At 38.8% G+C, this 26,098-nt stretch overlaps 1 protein-coding gene across 1 annotated transcript in view; it reads left to right on the top strand.

Annotated features, from left to right (window-relative positions):
- UVRAG (UV radiation resistance associated) overlaps positions 1 to 26,098 on the top strand; it is a 79,632-nt gene that overhangs the window by 5,530 nt on the left and 48,004 nt on the right. Inside the window, exons 2-6 of the mRNA XM_021532428.2 lie at positions 8,786 to 8,903; positions 10,295 to 10,329; positions 12,063 to 12,224; positions 13,055 to 13,129; positions 14,537 to 14,622. Coding sequence (XP_021388103.2) covers positions 8,786 to 8,903; positions 10,295 to 10,329; positions 12,063 to 12,224; positions 13,055 to 13,129; positions 14,537 to 14,622 — 476 coding nt within the window. The remainder of the gene's footprint in view (positions 1 to 8,785; positions 8,904 to 10,294; positions 10,330 to 12,062; positions 12,225 to 13,054; positions 13,130 to 14,536; positions 14,623 to 26,098) is intronic.

Genomic DNA, 26,098 nt, shown 5'->3' with positions numbered 1-26,098 from the left:
GGGTGTGCTGGCAGTTTTACTCTTTGGAGCTGTGGTGTTTGCCAGCTCGCTGGATCTGTTGCCCTTGATGTTATAGTGACCACTCGCTGGATCTGTTGCTCTTGATGTTATAGTGACCATAACCAAACACACCTGTTGAAACAACACCCAGAAAGAACTTTATTTGCCCAAGACTCTTCATAGGCACATTATTTTGCTTTTGAACACTTCCTGCTAACATTATATTTAAATTAATTCTGTGTATTGAGTCTTCTTTTGCCACACCTAACCAGCTATCCTGGTTGTGTCCCAAGACTGAATGTGTCTCCTATTCTTGCCCCTACAATGTGTTTTAAATAACAGGCTTTTACAGTCCCTCTGCAGAAATTAGCACCAAAAAAAAAAAAAAAAAAAAAAAGCAGAAGATTAGTGAGTCGTGTGAACATCATGAGTTTACATCTGTTTTAGTCTTAGTTCTTTCATTCATTTTGGACTCTAAAGTAAGTGGTGTAGATATTCTACATGTGACTGTGGGGTACAAAGAGAAGATTTCTTGTGCCAGTGAACAGTTACCAGCTGTTTACATCATTTTGTGGGGGTAGAGGTTGAGTTCTGAGTTGCTTCTGTGTAAATGCAGTGAGGAAGTAGTTAAGAGGTTTAGCTAGTAGAAAAGGGTGCAGGGAAGGATGGACCAGAGAACACAGCTGTCTTGCAAGAGCAATACATAGTCTTAAGTTTTTTTCTGTTACAATATAGATATCTGTTTTAATTATTTTCTGGTATGACTGTTGCTTTAGTTAGTACTAAAGTAGTAGATAATGCCACAGACTAACATACTTTGTTAGATCTAACACTGACTTCAGATTTTGCATTCTTTAACTCTATACTGACCTTGCGAAGGGCTGTTTTGCATTCAGATAGCTGGAAAATAAGTATACTTCTGCATGGATCATGTCAAGTATTGAGATATTCCTTATTCTTCCTGTTTCTTCTTGTGTGAATTAGGACAAACTTGATATCTTTTGAACATCTTCCATTTGCTGACTGTTCCTGGTGATGCTCTCCATGCAGTACAGAAGCAGGAGTAGCCATGGCATGGGGTATAGATGATTACAAACCTGTTCTGACCCATGGTGTGTTGACATGAAAGCTACATAGCTGTTTTCCTTCTTAAGTGAAACTTTCCAAAGCTTTTCAGATGCCCAGAAGTGTAAAGGCATCTGAAGCACTTTGATTAAAGGATCTGTAAACTAAAATTCACTATTGTGCATCTTGGAAAACTTTGAGCCCATATGGGTGAAATAGCTTTGATTTTTCTTGTAGTCATTTAGGGTTTGACTTTTCTTGTGGTCATTTAGTCTGGGTAAATCACTCTGCACAGGTTCAGTGTATCTGGTTCCTTGCACAAGATCTTTGGGAATGTGAGGTATGTGATGTATGTGAGTGTTTTGCACCTTCACAGGAAAAAAAGTGTAGTTGTGTTCCTATGGTGTTGCTCTCAGTTCTGATTCCTAGTGGAAATAGTTTTCTTAAAGGCACTTGCAAGAAAGTAACTTAATCTTAAAAAGGGAAAGGAGTTCCTGGATGGCTGTTGATCACTTGACTTGGGGAAATGGAGATAGGAAGGAGGCACAGTTAATAAGGAGAAATACAAGTGATTTATTGAACTAATTATGGCTGTGTAGCTTTGAGGGCCTTGCTGTCTCCAAGAGTGTGCTGGAAGACATTAAAATAGAATTCCTTAAAATTCTTTATGGTGTGTCCCACAAAAATTGCATATCAAATGCAGAAATAGATCTGAAAGCCCATTTGATTCTCTTGACTCTGAACTGTGGAAAACTGTGAAATTGCAAACCTCATAAGTCTTCCTAGCAAGCGTGTAAATTAGAGTACAAGCATTTTCTTGCCTTTTCTGTGGTTTTAAGTAACCATACATCTGAGTAATGCCTAAACTTTTCATGTACATTTCTTGGATATTAAAAGTTTTATGTTTTGCAGCAGAGGTGACCCAAACTTTCTGTGAGATATGCTTCACTTAAAAAAAAAAGGTATTAAATTGGAAAATGAGGCAGCTTGAAAACTTATATAAAAATAAGTATGAATTTTTGTCTATAATTTGACTTCCAGGAGATTGAATATTAAGAAGCAATCACACGATCCAAACTGGCACAGAGAGGTGAAAGCAAATAGTGAAAATCTGAGGAAGTTGGAAGGTGCAATATGAAGGTGTACAGCAGTGCTGTGATAATAAATAATGTTCACGTTGACTAAATATAGATCATATTTTAGTAACTTTTTTTTTGTTTCAGGGCTTTTTAAGAAAAAGACTCAGTACAACCTGTCTGCTATGAGCTACAAAGCACACAGAACTCTCTGTTTTTATATGACTTAATTCTGACAAATATCCAGACATCTAAATAGATGACATTGCAAGCTCAGGTCCATTCAGTTCAAAAACAGTGGATTTGCTGTAGTAACATTTGTGCTGCTAATTAATCTCTGCCTCCTGCTTTAATGCTAAAATAGTTGAAAGGATTTTGCTTAAATTCTTCCAGAGCTTCTGTGGGTCATAGAGCAAGGAACCAAGCTACGAAATTCATGTGAAAGCCAGGTAAAACCAGAATGTGTACCATGTCATACAGAGGTCAGAGCTGATCCTGATCAGAAAAGAATTCAGGGAATTTACTTCCTTGACAGAATTGTGAGGAAGGCGCCACTCTGAAAACAGAGATGGTGCCCAGAGGTGAAGACTGTCTTGGCATGTCTTGATTAAAAACTATTTGGTAAGTAGGATACCCCATTAAAGGCTAAGGAAGTAGACCTGGTGCTGAAATTTTAACCAGTGTTGAAAGTTCTTTGTTCTGGAAACACGATAACTGCTTTTCAGCTCATCAGGTCTCTGAGATCCCTGAGTGGTGATACAATTTTGGTGACTTTAGGCTAGGTAATTTACATAAACTTCTACTTTGCTTGTACAAGATGATTTCCCAGCCTTCTTAATGCTAGTTTTACTATTGTATTTACATTTCAGGCAAAAGTAAGTTTCTGGTTACATGGGTTGTATGGAAAGTCATCAGGAATAGGATGGATGAGGCAGCCTTTTTCAAATTCAGTCACAGATGTATAAAGCTTTCTCCCTGGGCTATTGAATTTAAGCTTAATTCTGGAAAATGTATTTCTATTTATAAAATTCTTAAAAAATCTGCCTGATGGAATTTCTGAAACTTGCTTATGGCCTTGGGTGCAGTGAGCCCACTGTCAGGTAGTAACATCTGGAAGTTTTCAGCCAAACCCTCCATTCACAGAGGGGGCTGTTTAAATGGCATCTTGGATGGTTCTTGCTGGAAGAAACCAAACTTCCTCGCTTGCTTAACTTCAGATACTCCATTGACCCCTTTGCAAATTTATTTGACATGTCAAAGGGAGTGTTGAGAATAGAATTCATGAACAGCATTGCTAAAAGAGCCAGTGCTAAAGAGGGAAGACCGTGCTGCTGGGAGAAGCAGATGTGGGACAAGGAGAAGACAGACCTCCCCCTTTCCCCAGCTGTGAGCCATTAGATCATCCCAGCTGCTGACAGCATGATAGGCTCCATGTGATTAGAATGGACTTTGCTGTTGCCCATATTAGTGACCTGAGCTTCACAATTGATACTTGGAGCTTGAGCTAGAGTCAGTGTGGTGGCTGAGTACCAGAAATAGAAAATGTGTTTGGCTGTGTTCTCATCCAGCCTGGATATACTGACATTATTTTTTTTTTCTGAGTGTCATCAGATTCTTGTAAGGGAATAATGAGCTGGTTAAGACGGAAGAGGAATCAGAACTCTCCATGCTTGCTTTTGCTACCCATTATATGACCTTGAACAAATAATTCTGAAATTCCATGAATACTTGGGGCTGTTGTAGGTAATCCTGTTCTCCTGCCATGAGCAGTCCAGACCTTGTGTTAACAACAGTGCACTTCTCTCTCATTTGACTTCCTCTCTTTCTCACCTCTCTGCTGCATCATCTCTATGGTGATTTTTATTAATTATACCAGATTATTAGACAAAAACAATTAATAGCTTTATCATTTCTTTTTCTCAGGCCTTGAGCAAAGCAAAGAGTGGCATCTGGATAAGCTTAAGCCATAAAGAAACTTAAAGTTGCAGTCTGTCTCCTTTGTCCTCTTCTGTGGTGGGCACATTTGTGTAGCTGTAGGGAGCTGAATTGGAGGAATTTAGCCAGATGTTACCCTTACTTACCCAGTTAGTTACCCTTACTAACTTGTGGTTTTGGCAGCTTTACCTTGGTTTATCTTTTTGATCCTCACCATAAGACTGCACAAAACACATTGTCTAGGAGAGGAACATGCTGAAGGTAGTGAAAGATTATGGTATCTTAGTATTGAGGGAACTAAAGCATGAAGGAACCAGACAGTTTCAGTCCTTTAGATCTCAAAAGACTTAGCAGACTGTCTAGAACCATCTGATGAAAAAGCCATCTTAACAAGGTTGATGATGAAAATACTTGATTCTGGAGCAGTCTGATTTGTTTTGAGTGGATGAAGCAGGTAATCGCTGAGCAGGGATGGTATTGCTGCACTCTACAGCACCTCTCTTAAGATGTTGTAGTATTCCAGGAAGCTGCTTCTCTGCCTCTGCAGGCATGAGAGATGAAACCTGGTGGTAGGTTCTGCTCTTCAGATCTCTCCTACATCTTTCCTGATCAGTCTTTATATGTATCTTGGGATAGCTGTCTGCTTGTGACCTGTGCTATCCTGCCAAGCAGCAGTGTTTTTAAAATATAAGCTACTCAGGATTTCTCCTAATGAAAATATCTCTTCTCCTGGTTTGTATCTTCAACATAGAAGGAAGCACTAATTTATTTCATGTGAGTCAACATGTAGTTGCTATATAGCAGTTGCTTTTAATCAAATGCAACTTAGAATGCAATTAAAGCTAAGGATAACCAGGCCTGTAATGCAATTTCACTTCTTCACTGGCTTTCTTGGGAATTGCAAAGGTCTAGGACAATTGTAACCAAAATAACTTGTGTCACAACCCCCGTGAGAATGACCTGTTAGACCTGCTGTACTACTGTGATCCAGATACACCCCTGTTAAGGCTGCATGTACTGAATTGAGAACTGTTGAAAAGGTTAAACTACCTTTTCCATGGTATTAGTTTTGCAAAAATAACTTTTTTTTTGCTGTAGGATATCTCACTAAGATACTTGCTGTAGATGCTTCTCTGAGGTCTTCAGTCCTGTATTGCTGGTAACTTGTAAACTCTTTGAGGAGATAGCAGTGAAAATTAGCTACACTGATTGCATAATTTGCTTTTTTTTTTTTTTTAATGAAAACAGGTCCCACACTATCATCTTGCATTCACACTGGCCTTTTTGTTTTTGAAGTTAAGTGCGTAGATTGTTTTTTAGCCCTTAAATTTTGAATTTTAAGGTGGACTTTTATCCTTAGGGAATCCTCCCTCATTATAAAGATTGCTTGACACTTTTACAGAAAGAGCAAAATAGCTGAAACTTGTCACTAAAGAAAACTGACCCTTTTTAGCACTTCACCAAAAAGTAGGAGGAAATGAAAAAATTGTGTATTATCTGCAGCTACTGTATTCAACACAGAGCGTACTGATTTATTCTCTAAAAAGAGTTGCTTTTGCAGTTTGAAATGCTCTGGTACCTCATTGTAAACTGCCTTCCCCTTGGCTCGTGGCAGTGCCAGGCCCTGTTGCTCCACACTTCAAGCTGGTGGTTTCATTCCAGCCATTCTCTGCCTTCAGCCTCTTGCTGCTGTGTTGTCCCCTCCTTGGTCTGCTCAGCTGCTTGTCCAGCCATGTGGTGAACCATATTGAGGAACTGAGCTGGTGAAACTATCCCAGGAGAAAGGAGAGGTGGTTAGTTTCTATCCATGTTGGTTGCCAGATATGATTCTGTGAGCAGCTGCACAAATGCTTATTTATGGTGTAACGAATGAGAAAGGGTGATGCAGTGTTGGAGGTTGGCAGTGTTTGGCTGATGCTAGCTGAGCTGCAACACAGTGGGGTTTTTGTTTTGTGTATTCCAATGTCTCCACTCCAGCACAAAATGATATGAAATGCATAGGAGGTAACACTAGATATTTAAAACTTCCCTCAAAAATAATGGTTGCTTTGTCACAAAACAAAGCTCTTAATGAGGAATTCTAGAACCTATTTCAGTTGTCTTTGGGTATGTCTTTGTAGCTGATAGTCTGCTTTAAGCTAATTATATTTGATCAGGAGAGGTTGATTGACTCTGAATGTTGCCTGTGTAGAATCTGGGGAAATTTGAGTATTTCTGTATAATATCACTGAACATAGTGGGTAAACGGGAAGATTTATTATCAGGATTCAAGTCTCTCTGTATCATAACTTCACTAAACAGATGGGAGGAGAGTTCTGGCTAAGCTGGAGACTCAAATAGACATTGATTACCTGTGCACATTGAGTTCTTAACTTTGTTGTGGTCTCATAGCCCCAGATTTAATGATCCTAAACCAACCGGTTTAGGAGAAGAGAGACTTTAACCCCCAGATCCTGAAGGGTGCAAGGAAGTCACAAATCGTGGAGATAAGGATTCACATCTTGTTCAGAGGTGCAGGTTAGGACACTTGTCAGTTTTTGTTTGTTTGGTTGGTTTTTGTTTTTTTTTTTCCCCTTTTCTAACCTCATTGACCTCATTGTGTACTATGAATGGTAAGAAACTTGTTTGACTTCGCTTGAGAGCTAATCAATGAAACATATTACTTAAAGCAGCTAAACAAATTAGTTTGCAATCCTAAAGAGACCTGGAGAAAATTGCTGTCTTAGAGTGCAGTATGGGTTGTTCTTTGTAAGGGATGAAAGGAAAAAAAAAGATGCCAAAAAAGAAGGGAATGAACATGGTAGTTGATTGATTTCTCTGCTACTGGTGTGAATTAAAAGAGAGATGGCACATAAAATTCTTGAATAATTTTTATAGGTAGCAAAATTCATGTGCAAAGCTGTTTCTTAAAAAGTGTTTCAGTTGCACATAAAAACAGCCACAAAGCTACCCAACTTTGAGAACAGATGTGAAAAAATGTTAAAGGGCCATGTGACTTCTTTTCAGTGAGGCTTAATATTTCTGTTGACATTTTTGATACCAGCTTCTAAGAAAATAAGACCATGTAGTCTCACAGAATATTTTTTGTTGGTTGGGTTTTTTTTTGTTTTTAATTTTGTAGTTTTTGTATATATTAGAGGTACCTTGACATCTCATCTCAGGCTCTGTTTATATTCTAAGTCATAAACAGACTTTGAATGGAATGACTCCATCAGTGATTTTTAGGCTGTCAAACAAAAATTTAATATTGCTCATATCTTTCCATAAAGGAAAAGTAATATATCACTGGAGTGGTGTTAAGTGACATAAAGTGTCACACTATGATTCTAAAACAGATTATGGCCTTTCAACTCGTCTTAAAAGGCTTTTAAGACTAGCAACAAACGGGAAAATTGTCTTTTGGTTTCAAAAGCTTTTAAAATGTGCTTTTGGTCAGTCAGTTTTTAAGGTGCGTTCAGCCTTTCAAATAAAGACACTTTTGGCAAATAAATGGGATAAGATGAACTCTGAGGTAAAAGTATGCACTAAACCAGTTGTTTGAGGCTTGTGGGTGTATTGTGGTGATCCACAAAGTATGTGGAGCCATTTGTCAGCGTCCCCATGGTAGTGGGTGAGACACTGGTGAGTTGAGAGATTGATTTGGAAAATGACACTGAAGGATTTGGTGAGAACTTTATGTATTTGAAGTGGCAGTTTGCTGAGTGCAGCATTCATGGGAGGCTGTATGAAGTATGGGTCTTCAAAGTTACAATAGAAACAACAGCTAAGCCATGATTTAAGTGTGACAGTCCTGCAAAATTGCTTTGTTAACTAGTTACATTTTAGAAGATGTTAATAATGTAAAATATTTGTCAAAGATTAAGGGTGTGGTGTGCCTTGAAGCTAAGGCCTTAGCCACAGCTATTTAAGCTGTTGGGCACAGAGAGGTGGGGGAGAGAGAGATTGATTTGATCTGATGATTTTCATTCAAGGTGCAGTACTGTAGTAAACCAAGATAATGTTGGGGTTGGATAAAATCACTTAAGCTAAATATTTTAGACCATATCCTGCTGTATTAATTCCAAGGGAAAAGGACTCTCTCATCACAGCAGATGGTAACTGACAGTGGAAATCTCAAATTTCACTGTGCCCTTAATTTCCCCTGAAAATCTTGATATGTTTTCCTTATGTATTTTACCTTTATTTAAGGTTATTAGAGCAGTTTCTAGGATTACTGTGGAATCAGGAAGTTTTGTTCAGCCAGTTCCTTATGCCTCTGGATTAGGTGGTGGATTGTTTGAGCTATTTGTCCATTAATGCTTGTTGAAAATAGCTTTGGCTGGGAAGTGATTCCAGTGCGATGATGCAAAACATCTGGGTGATGCTGCTGCTGTGTTTGAGGTCAATAGTGTCAGATTGCTTGAAACTGCTCAAAGAGTTGGGGTGATTTTGTCATGTGGGATAAAAATGACATACAAGACATGAATAAGAATATATTCTCTTGAATATCAGTGTTGCTTAATCCAAGCTTTTAGGTGCTTTTTTCTTGTCCTGTGGCTTTGCTGAATCCTGGCTGTTTACACTTGCTGTCTGACAGAGAAAATTGAGTGTTTGGTGAGATTTTTTTTTTTATAGCATTACTTTGGCAATCATTAAAATGGTTTGAAAAAAGAGAAAGGGTTAATTTTAAATCTAAGAAAATTATTTGAATTTTTTTCTCTTATTTTTAGCGCCGTCTTCGTCATCTTCGGAATATTGCTGCACGTAACATTGTTAATAAGAATGGTCATCGCCTCTTGGATACATACTTCACTCTTCACTTGTGTGATAATGCCAAGATCTACAAAGGTAAACCAGACTTACTATCAATCTTTTTGCTAGTTAATCTTTGAATTCTTACGATATGAATTCTCCTTTCTTCCTTTTTTTTGGTCTTGACAACTTTCTGCCGTTAGTTGCATCACCTTTGCTGACATTGGAATAGAGCTCTTTAATTTCATGAAAGCTTTCAGTGTTAGCAGCCAAGGAGGCAAACTGATGACAGGTTCTGTAGCCTTTTAAATCAGCCTGTTTTTGTCATTGTTCTTCCCTGAGTAAGAAATTGGGAACTTCCAAGGGGACATAAAAGTTAAATCTTTTGGAGCTTTGGTTGCCTTTTGTGAGGAAGAATGTCCCACTCTGTGCATACCAGTTGTTTTACAGAGCATCCATCAGCACATATTGTTACCAAAGTTTTCAAAAAATAGAATTGTCAACCAATGACATGGAGCATCCAGGCATCTGTTCTAGTTTAGATAACTGTGCTTGAACATTGGATTGCCTCTCTTTCTTGCTTTTCTTTCCCACTACAGTATATAGTTCATTGTAGAGAGATGTTATTAAAAATGTTTTCATGCTCCTTTTGGTGTGATTGGAGATGAATTTTGATTTTCTCGTAATTTTTATTTTCATCTGGTGCCGTGACACATCTGGTATCTTGCCTTGCTTTTGTTACCAAGGTTGGTGTTTTAGAAGGATAAGAATACAAAACTTGAGCTTGCTGCCTGGGCTTTGTTGTGGTGGCTGGTTAAACCTATTACTGATGACTGTTTCTTCAGTGTTTGGTGTTAGGGACTCTTTTGCACTTCATCAGAGCTTTATCCCTGGTCTCCAGTGGTCTGGGATATTGTACAAAATCTGTATTCCTGCCTCTAGAGCTGTCTAAAGTCTTCAAAGCTCTTTCTTTGACTGGGAAAGCCAAGGTGCATGCACCAGCAGTTGCTTATTCCCATTTAAATACAGGGTTGTTGGCACCTTTGTCAGGTAACTTGGCTGTTTACTCTGAGCATCTGGAACAAGTCACCATTGCTCTTCAGGACAGTGCTGTAATTAATTTATCCAAACTGCTGTGTTCCAGGAAGATGTTGTATGGCAAAAAAGTCATTTTTGCAAATGTCATCCAAATTCTGTTAACTACTTTGCCATGTTCTTTTCTCAGAAATCAAAGCCTTGTAAAACTTGAAGATTATGATGAGTAATGATTAAATACTAAATTTAAATAATGATTTGTAATAAGTAAGTGTGAAGGAGTAATTTTAGTCAAAAGCATGACTGCATTTCAAAGTCTATCTCATAAATCAGTTACTAATAAACTGGACCCACTGACATTTGTCTTTCTTGATTGTTGCTTATTTTGGTTTTTTCTGTTTCACATACTAAGATTTGTATCTAAAGGTGCTTTTTTACTTATTTTTCTTTAGAATTTTATAAGAGCGAGGTGATCAAGAATTCTCTGGTAAGTTACTTTAATGTGGAAAAACTTTGTTTTAAAAATGGTGTATTTAGTGGAGTATATTGATTTCTCTGCTGAATACCATAACTGTTTAATGTGTCTTTCCACTGTTTGGTTCTGTTAGGAGCATTGTGTTCTTCTCCTCCTTTTCAGATTCTTTTCATGAGGATTAGAATAGGGAGCTATTGAGTAGTAGAAATGCTGATTTCTATTAACATCTTTGTGTTGTGTAGGAAAACTGCAAGGAACATGTACCTGCCAGATATATAAACGTACTCTTTGAAGAGCTAATAGCTGTAAGAAACTGAAGTTTGAAAACATGTTAGATTTTCTAAGTTTTTCAGTTTAGATTAATGAAGGGGCCAGAACTAAACAGTTTAATACAAATGAGGAAGGACAATAATAGGATAGGAGTAGGATGTAGCAAATGTTGGCTAAGGGAGTTTGAAAACCTGATAAAGACTTTTTAATGCCTGCATTAAGAAGGTAGAAGTGCTCCCTGGGTAAATGCTTTGAAACCCTCCTGAATTAAGGAAGACCTGTCTGCTTACTCAAGGCTGCTAAGTTCTCCAGTTTTTCTCTTAAGTTGTTAGGATTTTTAGTTCTGTCTATTCTAAATCAGGAAAAGGAAAAACACAAAAGGAAACTAACCACAGGATATAGAAAATAGAATAACAAAAATCTGAATAAAAGATGTCTTGAGGACATCCTGTATATAGCCTATGGGTATTTGAATGACCCAGTATTCTTGTGCCTGAATAGCTATGAAATATTCCTTCTTGTTACGAGAACTTGATTAATGCATTTCTTCTGTAATTCTTAGTAGGTAACTTTGCATCTCTCTTCTTTTCAGAGGCTGAAATTCAAATTGACTCATCCCAGTTCAGGGATGCTAGGCCTTTTCCAAGTTACTTAAGCACTAGAAGGGAAGGCAAGTTCTTTCATGGGGTGGTGGGTTCCTACCTTTTGCTACTGTTTCTGTGTTCAGCAGAGGAAGGAGAGAAATAAATAAAAGCACATTCCCATTTCTGCTTTTGGACACCCTGTTGTCTCTTGGCACCAGTAATGGTGGATTGACTTGGTTTTGTTACAGCTTGGGTCAGTTCTTTAGATGTTGTTAGAGATGAGTGGAAATTCTTGGAACACATCGTCTTTGCAAATCTGAGTTCTGGTGGAATTTGCAGTTTAGCTTAATGTGTGCTGGTTCTGAAAAGCTCCAGGTGCAAGTCTGATCTCGTGGAGTAAAGATGAGCTTTTAGTGACAGCATTTGAGGATTGAGCATCAGTCAAGAGGAGAAGAATGTGAACAAGTATGTCAGCAAGTTCTGCAAATTTAATTATTGGGGAATATATCACCATTTAACTTTGGGAATACATGCTATACTCTGGTTTTCAGAAGCTGAATCATAACTGTGAAAGGAATGTTACTTCCATTTTGAAAGTTCCTGATTTGGTTAAACTGAATTAGTAATTTATGAAGTAAATTCTTTTATGTCTTGTAACGGAAGGAGGAAAAACACTTCCACAGTTTCTGAAGTACTGTACAGCATATGCCTTTTAACTGAGGAATTCTCTCTAGCAAACTGGGTAAGGAAGCAGCAGAGCTTGAAATGGTTGTTCCTAATTCTTAAGATTTTTAAAAATCTTTGAGTTGGGCTTTGCTGCTTTTTGAATTGTCAATTTATGGACTAGTTTCAGCTTGTTTCAACTGTATTTATCCTTCTTTGAATACTTAGAATCCAACATGGAGAAGTCTGGACTTTGGAATAATGCCTGATCATCTTGATACCTCTGTCTCCTGTTTTGTTGTGAGGATCTGGGGTGGCAAGAAGGAACACTTTCAGCTTTTGATTGAATGGAAGGTCAATTTAGATGGGTTAAAGTACTTGGGCCAGCAGGTAATGTGAAAATATTTTTTGCCAGCTTTTTTCTTAAGGAAACAAAGCATCTGGATGAATTAATATATAGAATACTGAGAAAGGAGATTAGTGTGTTTGAAGATTGTATTTTAAAGTTTGATTACAGATATTCATGTTAGTTTACATCAGAGCTTTAAATCATAAAATCATATAGTGGTTGGGATTGGAAGAGACCTCAAATATCCAGTTCCACTTGATACCTCTACACTACCATGGGTGGAGACACCTTCCACTAGACCAGGTTGGTCTAAGCCCCGCTCATCATGGCCCATTTCCAGGCATGGGGTAGTCACATCTTCTGTGGGCAACCTGTGCCAGGACCTCACCACCCTAACAGCCAAGAATTTCTTCCCAATATCACATCTAACCCTGTCCTCTGGCAGTGAGAAGTCATTCCTCCTTGTCCAAAGTTCCTTTCCAGCTCTCTTGGAGCTCCTTGAGCCACTGGTAGGGGCTGTAAGGTCTCCCTAGAGCCTTCTGTTCTCCAGAACAAACTCTTCAGTCTTACCTCTGTTTAGTTTCCATCCATCTTACTTATTTTTGTCACCTGGAAATGCAATAATAGGAAAGATGCTCTGTTTAGTATTTCTGATTTCAAAATAGAATGGCTGAACATGGTGACTGTTGCTAAAGCTGTGAAGCAAACAGGTTTTCCATATTAAATTCAGTTTTCTGTGAGCTTTTGTATACTTCTAGAATTATAGGTGATGAAAAACTGCTTTAGACTCTTGGAGCAATTTGTGCTCATTTGGTATGAAAATTTGCAGTAAGCTGGCTGTAAACTGATTTGTCTTCTTCCTTTCCTGCAGATCCATGCAAGAAACCCAAATGAGATTATTTTTGGTCTCAATGATGGTTATTATGGAGCTTCATTTGAACAGAAGGTAAGAGTATCTTGCATTTGTTCTGGTTTGTTGGTACTGGTGACAAACTGAAATTCAACCTGTGAGATTAATTTTTCACATTTGGGTGTGCAGAACATTGAAATGCTTTGTTTTGAGAAGGAATAGTTTTTTCATATGACAGGTATGAACTAATATCTTGCCTTGGTTGCATGGATATCTATGATATTTTGAAAAGACTTGAAGTGTAGCATTTAGGGTCCAAAAACCTTCTGGTTACTGAAAATAAGCTTTGACTGTATTCTTTGAGGCAGGCATTTCATTCCAACATAGGACACATTGAAAGTGATGTGGTTGTTAAAACTGATTTTCATGGCAAGCTTTGGTTATCAGTCTGAAGCCTAGACTTTGTAGGTCTTTAATGGGAAGCTATTTGCTCATGGTGCACCTGTTTTACCCCATGGGTTTTTTCCTCATGGATCTACTGTAGTATTTGTGCCTATCCATCCAATATTATCTCTGATTATTGCCTCATTGATGATGTGTGGCCTATGGTTAACACAGTTATGTCAGATGTTGACCTTTACCTCTGAATTTCAACATCTTCTGTATGGAGGCAGACTTGTTGGGGCAGGAAAGACTCTTTAGGCAGAATCCATCTCTTGTCTGTTGGAAAGCTGGCTGATTACAGGTACGAGATGGGGCTGCTTTATACACTAGAGTAAGTGCCTTTTTTCCCTGCAATCCATAATCTTTCTGACAGTGCTGCCAGTGGCTTGACCTGCTTAAAATTCACCTTATCATGTAGGGCAACACTTCTAAGTTTGCAACTTTTCTAGGAATCTGTGTGACTGTGGCCTGATATGGAAAAGTTCAATATCTGACGCAGCATGGGGAATTGCTGTTTGTCTGTTAATGTTTTGATACCTTTTGCGCAGAATGGATGCTCTGGTCTTTTAAAAGAACAACCTTACATCATTCTTACTTTGTAACCTCCAGAAATTTGTTCAGGTCACTCAAAACAAAGATTATTTTGATTTTTTAATGTGTTACGGCATGGATAAAGGATGGAGCTTTATCTCATGTTTATGTAATTCTCTTGCACACAACTGAGTGGGCTCTCAGGTCTGAAGCTGAAGAATGGCACTGCTGTCAGTAGCACTTTTCAGTGTTTCTGCGCATAAAATTCAGACAGTTATGGATTATAAAATTCAAGAAAACACACTGTATGTCTAGAACATGGATAAACTGATGGGTCTTTTATACCTTTATAGGTAAGTGCTGTTATTGCCACCTTAAACTGTTTCTATCTACCATAGATAAAATATGTGTAAAGACAGATTTAAAATACATTAAGTGCAAGATCATTCATTCTACTTAAAGTGCATGTTCTTACTCAAGATTTTTTTAATTATTATTTTTAAAGTACTATTCCTTCTTTTCCTCAAGGATCACTCAGGTACCCTGAAGAACAGTCTTCTCCAGGTGGATCAGAACTGTGTTCGTAACTCTTACGATGTCTTCTCTTTGCTTAGGTAAGGTTTTTGATAATATTTTGTGCAGCTGTTGTAACTTCTGTAGTGTCTGTGTGGAAGGAATCTTTCCAAATATTTAAAAAACCCCAACATTCTGGTATGGAATGTGCACAGGAAATATCTGGGTTGTGCCAGTATACTTGTGTAGTGTGGAGCTGGGCTGTGCTGTGTGTTCATTGGTGATCGCTGGGCTTCTGACGTGTAGATGTTTGAGTGCTCTGAACTAGGACTGACTGTGGAGCTGGACATGCCTTGTGAATGTCAAAATTATTTCTGTGGAAAGCCTCTACTCTGTTCTCCACCGCAATAAATTTTTTAAAAATACCCGAGAACAGTCAAGACCCAGTTACTCCAACACAGATATGGTCCAAGAAAGGTACAGTGTTTTTTTGCTTTTGAGTGGCTACTTAAATGTCTGTGGTGATAAAAAACATGAAGTTCTAGTATTAAGTTAAACAAGATATAATTTTCCAGATCTGCTTTAATTATAATAGTTCAAAAATATTAGTTATGAAAAAGTATAATTGTGGTCCAATATTATCAATAAGTTGGTTTAAATGTTATTTTACAAGACAGGTTAATAACTTTGGTTCTGCAGTAAAGGCAGTAAATATGCTACGAAGGAAACCCTTGAATAGGAAATGTTTAATATGCTTTCAAAAGTCTATGTAAACATTTGACTTTTTAAAGCAGTTGTACAAGTTAAATCCATTTGACAGTGTTGACAGTAGGTGTCAGTGTTGCCTATCTCAAGAGAGGAAAAGTCAGCTTAGGTTGCCTATATCGATGTCCTTATTTAAGCTCTCTTAAAATTTCACTGTTCTATTTCTTGATTCTGTAAAGCATATTTAAATTGAAGGCTGCTTTCTAAATGTTTGTTTCCTGTGCTTTTAATGGGAAACAACCAGGGGTCTTATTAGGAAGTTCTGATCACATTCTGGCACAGTACACTAGAAGAGAACTTGTACTATTAACTCTTTGTGTACCCTGATTACTTAATTAATGAGGGTTTTTGTCATTTTGTGTACACATCTATGTAGTATGAGGCACGTTCCAGAAAAAAGACTCACTATGGTAATGAACTTGACTAAGCTGGACCCCTGTCTAGCTCTGTGTAATTGATCTGTAATCCTTCTGAACATGCCTGACTCTTTTTCCTCAAGCTGACAAGAAATTAAGATGTCAGCTGTGACAAAGTTCACATTGTTGAGTGACCTGTGCTGTTTTGAACCCTGACTACTGGAGCTTCACTCTTTTTTGGGGATGTCAGAGTCCAGGCTCAAGTCTCTCACAGTGCTAGGCATGCTGTTGGGTTTAATTTCTATGAAGCTTTGTCTCTGAGCTGAGACATTCTCCTTTTTTATTTTGTTTTCCCAGCCTCAGAACCAGGCCTGCTTCTGATTGTATTTTAGTGGAGGCTGCATACCGTATCAAGGGGTTTACATTGCATTGTTTAGTTCCAGCAGAAGTTAGCTGCTGTAATTTGCAACTCAACATAGGTGTCATCTTTGTCTGATTTCATTGTAGTTAGGAAAGCTTGTCAGGAACTAAAGCAGAGTCCTCTCTGTGGTTTAAAATCCTTTCTATTCCCTTTCATGTTAACTCTGCTTTTTTACAGGTGTGTTTGCTGCTGCTTAGCTTTGATATCGAGCTGAAAAGCATGGTGATGCTATTTGTTTTAAAATAATGTCTAGTCACTTTTTGTCTGGTGTCCTTTTTCTCCTACCAAGCAGTTTGGTTTGCCGCCTCTCCCTGGAGTCCATGGTTGAATAACCAGCCAATGAACTCTTCCCAAAGACAGTTTGTATTATGAGATTATGAGTGTGTTCTGATAACTGTTCATTTAAAGAAGAGTGCATATCTCATCACTGAGGAGATATTATTTAAGAATACAAATGTTAGTAGTGTTTCTTTGTGATCTGAAACTGAGATATTCATAAAATCACCTTCTAGTGACCATGGCTAAAACACATTGACGTGATATAAAATCAGCTTTTGTTTAGCTCTTCTTATTTTAGGGAAGATGTTTTTAAGACACTGCACTGCCTTTTGAACTTCCCTGAAGTTCCTCTGTTTCCATCTTCATCTCTGTGAAAGAAGTGAACCCAACAGAGCTAGGAAGTAGAAAGAGTTGCTTTTTGCTACCCTATTCCTTGTGGCATGCTGGTAGATGCATAGAGATAAGGACAGGCAGAAAAGATCTAGTTAAATTTTAGAAGATGCACTGATAATTAAGTCTTCTGTTTCTAGCTTTTCTCTTTGCTGTCCTTTACTCAGAGAAGGATCCCAACTAAGCTGTGACCAAAAGCTCTCTAAAAGTTGCAGTTACAGATGTTCACACGGTGGAACAGGCACCATCTTTTTGTAGAATGTGAATGGGTCAGGAAAGGTGATCACTAATAAATAACCTGATACTTTTGCTCTAGCTTTTTCTGAGAGTATCTTGGCAATCACATAGCAGATTTTCGGACTTCAGTGTAGCTAGCTACTGCTGCTGCCATCATCTTCTTCTAGTTGATGCAGAAATACACCACCTTAAGTGTGAAAAAGATCGTACGATTCTTCTTACCTGCTCTTAAATCACCAAGTTCCTCTGCTAAAACATCCCTTTGCTCGTGGTAAGTGTAGGGGGATTTTGTGATGGCCAGGTTTGGTGTTTCTAAACAGGAAAGATTTGCACCTGGAAGACTTGGCACTTTGTAACCAATAGGCAGCCAAGACCAGGCAGGCATCCTCCCTTGGCTTTGGACAGGCAAATCCAGGTGGCCTAAGGCCAAGATTAATAAATAGGAATCAGACCTCTAAAGTGCCTCTGTATGCTTAATTAAGCAGTACTAAAATGGATGAGCAGTTTAACAAGTGTAATCCTTCTTGGCCTGAAAACTTTGTGGGTTGGCATTGAGCTGTGGTGGCTTCCTGAAAAGCAACAATGGAGATGAACACTTGGGTCAGATTTTTTTTCTATTTTCAGAGGTTCATTAAGAATTTTCATTGGTGGTATCAGACTTTTGGACAAGTCTCTTCCCAGGCATCTTACCTCTATGGTGCTGAGCTTTATGGGAACTCAGGCTATTCAGTCATCAGAACACTAAACTTACAAGCCTGTGTTTTGCCAAAATCTGTAGCAGAAAGTAGCATGGGTCATAGCAAGTTGAAACAGTCCATGAAGCATAAGAGCAGTACGTGTTTGTTACCTGCTGTGTTAGTAGCTTGCTGCTGCTCTCATCTTCAATTCTCCTAATATGCCATATGCAATAAGCTACCCCCTGCATCAGCACATTCTTAGTGTTGATATATTGCTAGCTCTTGGTCAAATTTTGTTTCAAAGCACTTTTGAGAGGAATTACACACAGCTGTGCAGTGCTTAAAAGTAGCTTTATTCTGCCTCTTTATTTGTGACAGTGTGAAAAAGATGGTATTAATGAAGCAATACTGAGAAGTCAGACCCCAGTCCTCCTCCTTTCCTGGCTCTATGAAATAGATGAAAATTAGCATGTTGTAGAATTGTACAATAGTTTGGGTTCAGAGGGGCCTTTAAAGATAATCCAGTTCCACCTGCCTACCATGGCAGAGCAGGTTGCTCCAAGTCCCATCCAACTTGTCCTTGAACACTTCCAGGGATGAGGCGCCTACTACCACCTTGAACAGCCTGTGCCAGTGTTTCACCATCATCATTGTAGAAAATGTCTTCCTTATCTTTAATCTAAATAGCAAAGTGTCACCAAAGGAGAATCTAAATAATTTACTGATGGATACCTGAAAGTGTTTAAGATGGAGGATTTTGTGAACATCAGGACTGTTTGTTTTTTTACACCTTTGTCCTGGATTATGGCCATGAGAATGGTGCTGTGAATTGCTTTCTCTCTCAGCCTAGGCAAATTTTGGTGAATGCAATCCTATCTCTAAAATCCTCAGAACTATCCAAGCACACCAGGGAAAGTCAAGGCAAAATTTTGACTGACAACAAATAAAATGGTTTAAAGATCTTGTTGTAGGGAAAATGCTCTAATAAATTTGCTCATTAAAGCATGGCAGAACAGGAAATCCATGGATGTTCAAGAAGCTGAAGAACACTCCTTAAGAGCATTAGACCATCTCTGTTAGGTGGGAGTTTTCACTACTGTAGCTGCAGAATTCTGCTTCCCTTGGAAGAAAACTCAGACTTGAATTTGGGAGAGCTTCCAGGAGGAAAGTGCAGCAGTATGCAGCTTTGAAACATGAGTTACCTGAATACTAGCTAGTGTTCCACCTCCTTCCTCCATTGCATAAGCCTGTTCTCTGCTGTCACAAGCACTTTATCAGTTGTGTAGCCTTGAGTGGAAGAACACAATCAAGTGTAGAGCACCTGGTCTCTTTTGGGTGGAGCCTGGAACACATTCAGTCTAAACTTGTGCATCTTCCTTTTCAGTTTCTAGTGAATCCCAGTCTTAGTCTTGCTCACTGTCTCAGAGAATTGAAACTTCTATGAAGATTTGAAATGGCTGTTAATGAAGTTAAGAAATGGCTGTTGAATTCTGCTGGTGTTACTGTCCACCTGGCAGGAGTCATCTTGACATGTTTATGCACTTTAGAAATTTGATTTGCATCTGATTTAGCTTTTTTACTAAAAACAGTGTCTTGAATATGATTCTGTGTGACCTGTCAGCAATGTTTCTGGAATCACAGACTAAGAAAGAACAAAAAGAAGCTTCCTTTGTAATTTGCCATGTTTGTTTTTTGAATCAAAAAAAAACCATAAATCCATCAATTTAACTGGAGTTAAATCTGTGGGTTGGAATAACAGAACTTGAGACAGCTCATATTTTGTTGCTTCATTTGTCAAAAAAAACTGAGTTTCACTTTAAGGCTCTCCTCTTCCATTCATGCTTTATGAGTATTTGAGGTGATCTATATCCTATCTAGCTTCCTTAAATATTCCTCAAACTGGAAGCTGGAATCTGCCCATTTCATAGATTTTTTTCCTTCTGTTTCCAAATAGCTCAAAGCATTCACTGTTGCAGTCTACAAATCCACATGGATTTGATTATTTTAAAGCTTAATTAGAGTCTTAATGTGTATGGCTTAAATGTAGACTCTCCAATGTAAACATAAGGCTTACATGTAAGTGATTTACATTTGTAGGACTCAGAACAGAACTGTTTGAAAGAATGATGGAAAGTTATCTGTGCTGGATCAGCCCTGTCTAGTGTGAGAAAAGATAGTCACTTTCAAAAAATTTAAAACCTTATCAAAAATACAACAGAAGGCTGAATAGAGAAAATATTAGGTGCTGGGAGCAGAGGATCTTTCTCACCTTGTGAACGGAGGTTTTGCCTTTTAACCCTTTAGCCCCTCCTAAAATTCTGTCCATTGACTCCTTTGCTGTCCAGTGGTGGAGTTTACATCCTTAAATCTTGATTGGAGGTCAGGTGCTGCCATATTAACAAGCTGACCCTCCCAAATATCTTGAACCCATGCCACCCCCTGATAATAACACAAGGGGAGGTTAAACATAACTCTGTCTATAAAACTTCTTTTAACATATATACATAATATTTGCCCTTTAATCGTGAACGTCAGCCATCGCATTACTCATCTATCACATCAGTTTCTTATAGCATTGGCTCTTGTAGATGTTTGATGTCACAAATTAATAGGTCAGACTTGTATTTTATTGTTTTCTTCCTCCCTACTGTTATAAGAATTGATCCAGCTAAATGAAAATTAATAAAAATAGGTTTTATTCAGCAATCAAATTCAGTCTGAGCCAGCCACAAAGAAAAGGACAGTGCTGAGCCCGGGATCGGTGCTGGGTGAGACTCAGGTCTGACCACTACATCACAGGGTCCCCTATGTTTCACACCAACTATCCCACTCAAGTGGTTTTTATACAGTTTATTTTACTTGAGGCTGAGTTTTTGGAGCAATTAGGTTTTTCTTTCTATTCAGAGTCTCACATATTCATAGAATTTCTTTTCTCTGCGTTGGGTTGAACAAAACAGTGTCCGGAGAGTGATGCACATCCCTGATTGAATTACTGGAATTTGGCATTAAGGTGTATCTCTCTGGTGGCTCCAGCAATCTCAGTCTTGGATAGTTTTCCAGATGATCATCACTGGGGAGTTCCTAGGATCACCTCGGGAAACAACCCATCTCCGGGCAAGCTACGTTTCTGTTTGTAAAGGAAGTCTTCCTCCCTCTTGTCAGTGGTGGTTTCAGTGTATGTGAGGCAATCCCCTGGCTCAGACTTTATACATGCTTTATACACATATTTCTTAGCAATAGAAAACATTACATCTATATATCACTTTATAGGCACGAATTAAGCATATTACATATAACACTACTGTCTTTTCTTGCCCTACATCTGCTTTTGATAAATTTTAGGTATAGGTATCTTAAGAAATTGGGAAGGGAGTATATGATTATAAATTAGGAATCTTTTCTTGTGGGAAATCAGATGTAGCAAATGATGGTTTAAGAGGTTATGAAAAAAATCTTATAGCTGGCTGGCACTCTCCAGAATCTAAATTTGTGGACTGATACAAAGTAATGTGCATTCTGGTTTCTGAATTTAATAGGAAAGTATTTAATTTTTTGTTTAGTAATGGATTTGGGTACTTTACTTTCAGGATCCTACATGTGACTTAATGCCAGAAATGTTCCATTCTATTTTCTAAATCCCATGTAGTAAGTCTCAGTTTAAATTTAGTTTTGCTGTGAAGTAAGATTGTTCTGGCAAATATGACCAGAGGCATTTATTTCTCTTGTGAGAAAGAACTGTAGTATATTACTACTATAATTAATTGATGTATTTATGGCTTAAAGTTATGTACATGAAAAATCCAGATGTGTCTCATAGAAAGTAGGTATTGGGAATGGATGATAGAATTGCAAAATCATGTTATCAATTGTCTGATAAAGCTGAGTCTCTTTCAATAATGTAAATACAAGCATAATGTTGGGTGTTAAGATTTTTCCTTTTGTTTCTTTCTTTTGTGGTATTTCTTCCCATGTGTTGCTAAGAGACAATAATGACCACTACTTAGACAAAAGATGTGTAAGAGGGGGAGGAGTGCAGCTGGCTGCACTATCACAGCTGAGGTGCATTCCCTTGGGAAGGGCAGGGATGCTGCCAGATTTCCACGGGCGGGGGCTCGGGGCTCGGTTTGGCTCCTCTTGTGCTCTCGCTCTCGGGATTAGAGGAGGAACAACCGGTCTGGAGTCGCTGCCCCTGCGGAGCCTTTGTGCGCTCACTGGGTCTTCTGCCGTGGGTGAGCCTCTCCTCGTTAGAGCAGCCGTTTAACCGGGACCTCATTAACACCTGAGCTGACTGGAAAGGACCGCATCGTCTGCTCGGGTGCATCGGGGAAAACCCGAGAGCCTGACGCCCTCCTCACTCCTGGAGAGCGTGTCCCCCTGGAAGCACGCTGCAGCCCGGCCCCACTTCTTCCTGCTGCTGCCTCAGGCTTTTTTGCTACACTCAGCATCCCGAGTCCACCCAACCCCTGTTTATTTGTTGCTGCCGTTGTTGCTATTGTTGGTTGGTTGTTTGTCTTGTTGTACTTATATGTATAGTAAAGTCCTGTTATTCCTTTTCGGATATCTTTGCTTGAAAGCCCCTTAATTTCCACGTTATAATAATTTGGAAGGAAGGAGGTAATTTTTCCATTTCAAGGGAAGTTCTGCCTTCCTTGACGGATCCCTGTCTTTCAAACCAAGACACTTAATAGGCGCAACTCTCACTACACTCCAGCTTTCAGTTTTTTAGAAATTGCAGCCAGAAATGAACTTACTATACAAATTAGTAAGTCACTGGACTAATGCATGACCAAGAGAGACTAGGATACAGCAGCATATTGAAAAAGAAAGTGCTTCAGCTGAACATTCAAACCTACTGCAGGCTTCAAGAAAGAGAACGTGTTGTTACAGCACATTCCGAAGTTGTAAAGTCAGGTTATGTTGGACCACTGCACTGTTCAGTCCTGGGAAGTAAGGAAAACTGATTGAACTTGCAAATAAGGCAAGAACATTATGTCAAATAAATCCTGTAGATTTTGGACTTCATCAAGTCCAAAACTTGTTATCCATTTTTTTCCCCCTGTCCCTATCCAACCCGGTACCCAATTGGATTGATTGGTGGAACACTGTATGCTAGAATGGTTTCAAATCTTGCAGCCAAGGTAGAAAGTGGGTTTTGGGCTTTTTTTAGAGGGGGGAGGGAAGTGGGGCAGTAGTTGTTGGGAAAAGCAATTAGATGTAACACTTGAAAAGCCTTGAGAAAATAACCCAAATAGCCTGTAATTCAGGAACTTGGGATCTAGAAAGTATAGAGGAGAGACATTGAAATTTTTTGTGCTGGTCCTTTGTAAACCAAGTAGGGATGCAGCTTGTGTTAGTCTTAGCTTATAATATATGGATTGCACTTTTAATGTATCCAACTGTTTTCTAAACTGTCAAAGGAAGGGCGAGTGGTTTGTGTGTTCTTAATTTCCCCCATCTCAGAAATCTGGTGCTATAGGAATGGAAGTACAACTGCAGCCTTGTGGATCTCTGCCTTCAATCAGTCAGGATGCTCAAGAATTTAAATGTCTGCTTTGCTTTCAGGTTCTTTCCCAGGCAGCAGCATGTAACTGGCCTGATGTTGGACAATTGCAGAGCAGCTCTCAGGGCCCCAAGCAGCAGCAGTAAATCTGTCAGTCATCACGTTCCAGTTGTTCTGCTTCTGGCTGACAATGGCTGTGAGCTGTTGCAGACACCGAGTGACAACACTGTTGGCTAAGCTATCCCTTTAAAAAGGCTGGAGTTTCTGCTGTAGCTGGCTTGGCTTTCCCAATTGCTGGAGGAAATTTGGTAGCAGGCCAGTGGCCTCTTCAAGTCCTCAACTAGCTTTTAAAGTGCTATGGAAGTGCTAATTTTAATAAAGTACTTTAAGAAATGAGGTCTTGGGCAGTGTAGGAAGAATCCCACGTTGGCTGATTGCATGTAGGTGATGTAATCAATTGGCTTTCTGTTGACAGTTATTAAACCAAGTAGGATTGTGCTCAAAGCACAGCTTATGCTGACTAAGCTGTAGCATTGGACCTGCATTTAGCATAGAAATGGAAACAAGATGTGGTCAGTTAGGGTTGAAGTTTCTCTCTGTTTATTCTGTATATGTTTTAATCCAGAATTATGGCCTCAGCTTGCTGATCTCCATTGTGTAATTATAATTGCTTCCACCAAAGTCTGCTTGTGCTGAAGTGATACACAAAATTTCCATGTTAGCTTTCTTAATAGCTCAGTTTGTATTGCCATTATTGGATGACCAAAGATTTCCATGTGGGGGCTTTTTTTTGGCTGAGAAAAAAAATTCTGTTGCTGGTTGCTGCTTTTGTGACATGAAGTCCCTAAAATTTTAATCTTGTAAGATTTAACTTTGGATGTGGTCATGTTGCCATTTTAAAGTTCTTAAAACAGTACTGGGTGTACTGGGATTGAGTCAACCAGTATCAGTAATTTTTCTGTCTTGCAGTGTATACTGCTGTATTTGGCATCAAGGCAGCAAAGTTTAACTGTGCAAGAAATGAGTGAATGATGCTTGATAAGAAATAAATTTCTTATTAAAACCAGATTTTATTGCTGAATAATTTTGTATAGCAGTTTTTATATGTTATAAATTTATATTTAGATAATGATTCACCCATTTGAACAAGTATTTGACTGTATGTATTGTTTTGAGAAGTCAGTCTCTGTAGATGTTTGTTCCTTATCCTTTGAGTATGCATAGGAGAACTTAGTTACTACACAACTTGTAGGTTGTTAATAAGTGTTGGTCAAATCACTGTGAGGAACTCGCATGACATTTCTAATAATTTCTCCATTATGTAAGTACTCTTTCAATGAGTAGAACACTTTCCAGGAGGTTTTGCTGCCTAAATGGAGTGTTGTGAAAACTTGTAAGACTGTCTTGTGATCACCTAATGGACTAAATCAAGAATGTTCTTCCAGTGTTAAACCACATAAAGAGCAAGGGGAAATGTCATTCAGTTATTCACTTACCCAAGTTTTATCTTGAGTAAGGCTTTCTAATATGTAGAAGGGAAACATCCCAGACTTTTGGAAAGAGACAAGTTGGAAAGTGTGGAAGTGGATGACATGACAGCAGAGCTCTGAGTGATGTTCTGGATCTTCTGGTCAGCAAACCTTGGCTTTGACCTGTGTAACCACATGTTCCGTAGCCAACAGCCTCAGGATGCATTCACAAAGGTGGGAGGTGTAAGAAGTAGTTCCCAGTAGGATCAGGGTTTCCAGGAGTTCTTAGTTCTTCATTAGGTGAGTTTAGACCAAGCCCTTGGGTGATGCAGGACTGTTGCTCTTAGCAGTCTTAGCCCCCTTCCACCCCCTCAGCAGCTAGCAGAGCAGTGTTTCTTCATATGGGATGGCCCCTGACCAGCTCTGCAGCTGCTGGTGCTATGAGCAGTTTGAGAAACTCAAGAGAAACCAAAGAAATTAGATTTTTGCTTGAAATTATGCTATTACTGGTGTTTAGGAGAAGCAACAGTGCGAAGGAACTAAAGGCATCTGGTGACTTAAGTGTATTCATTTAGAACTGTAACATGTAAAAGTTCTAAATCACAAGACCTTGTTTATTAATATTACTAGGGCTGTTTGTTTCCATGTACAACTCCTCTTTTTCTAATAAATACAATAATTTCTGCTCTGTGTTAATTTTAAGAAAGATGTTAATGTTTCTCTTAGACCTGTTTTTGCCATCTTTTTCCTCTGCCTGTTTTTTTTTGTTCCAATAAATATGGCAAATAATTGGTTTTCTCTCTTCACCCTGAAGCCAGGGCTAACAATCAGTAATGCATCATCATAATCTTTTAATGTTTTCAAATGTGATTCAATTAAGAAACCTGTGTTTTAGCTACAGAAGGACCCATAGCATAGTGGGAGATAGTGACGAATGTTTCATGTTCTTGGCTGGGTAACTGTGTGTTAGCTAAAGGATACTTGCACTTTTTCTAAAGCTGGCCTGTGTTAACAGTGCTTGTGTGTATCTATTTTCACATTAATGGTGATTTAATTTAAGTGAGGTACCTGTAATTACCTGCTTTCTCACCTCCAGCCTGGTCAGTATCTGTTGAATTGAAAAATTGAAGAGGAGATTTTGGTACTTGATTGAATTTAAAGACGTGGCAGTTTTCTTCATAAACTATGCAAGTCATCACAGAATGATTTGGGGTTGTGGGACCTTAAAGCTCATGCAGTTCAACTCCTTGTCATTGGCAGGGGCACCTTGGACTAGACCAGGCTGCTCCAAGCCCTGTCCAACCTGGCCTTAAACACTTCCAAGGATGGGTCAGCCACAGCTTCTCTGGGAAGCCTGTACCAGGGCATCACCACTCTCACAGGGAGCAATTTCTACCCAGTGTCTCATTTATCCCTGCCTTCCTTATGCTTCCTTATTTGCTATTTTGAAATGGAAGCTGACAGTCTGAGTTTGCATTCCTGT

The sequence above is a fragment of the Lonchura striata genome, chromosome 2, assembly GCF_046129695.1.
Source record: "Lonchura striata isolate bLonStr1 chromosome 2, bLonStr1.mat, whole genome shotgun sequence".
NCBI lineage: Eukaryota > Metazoa > Chordata > Aves > Passeriformes > Estrildidae > Lonchura > Lonchura striata.
This window is presented reverse-complemented; position numbering and strand designations above follow the sequence as displayed.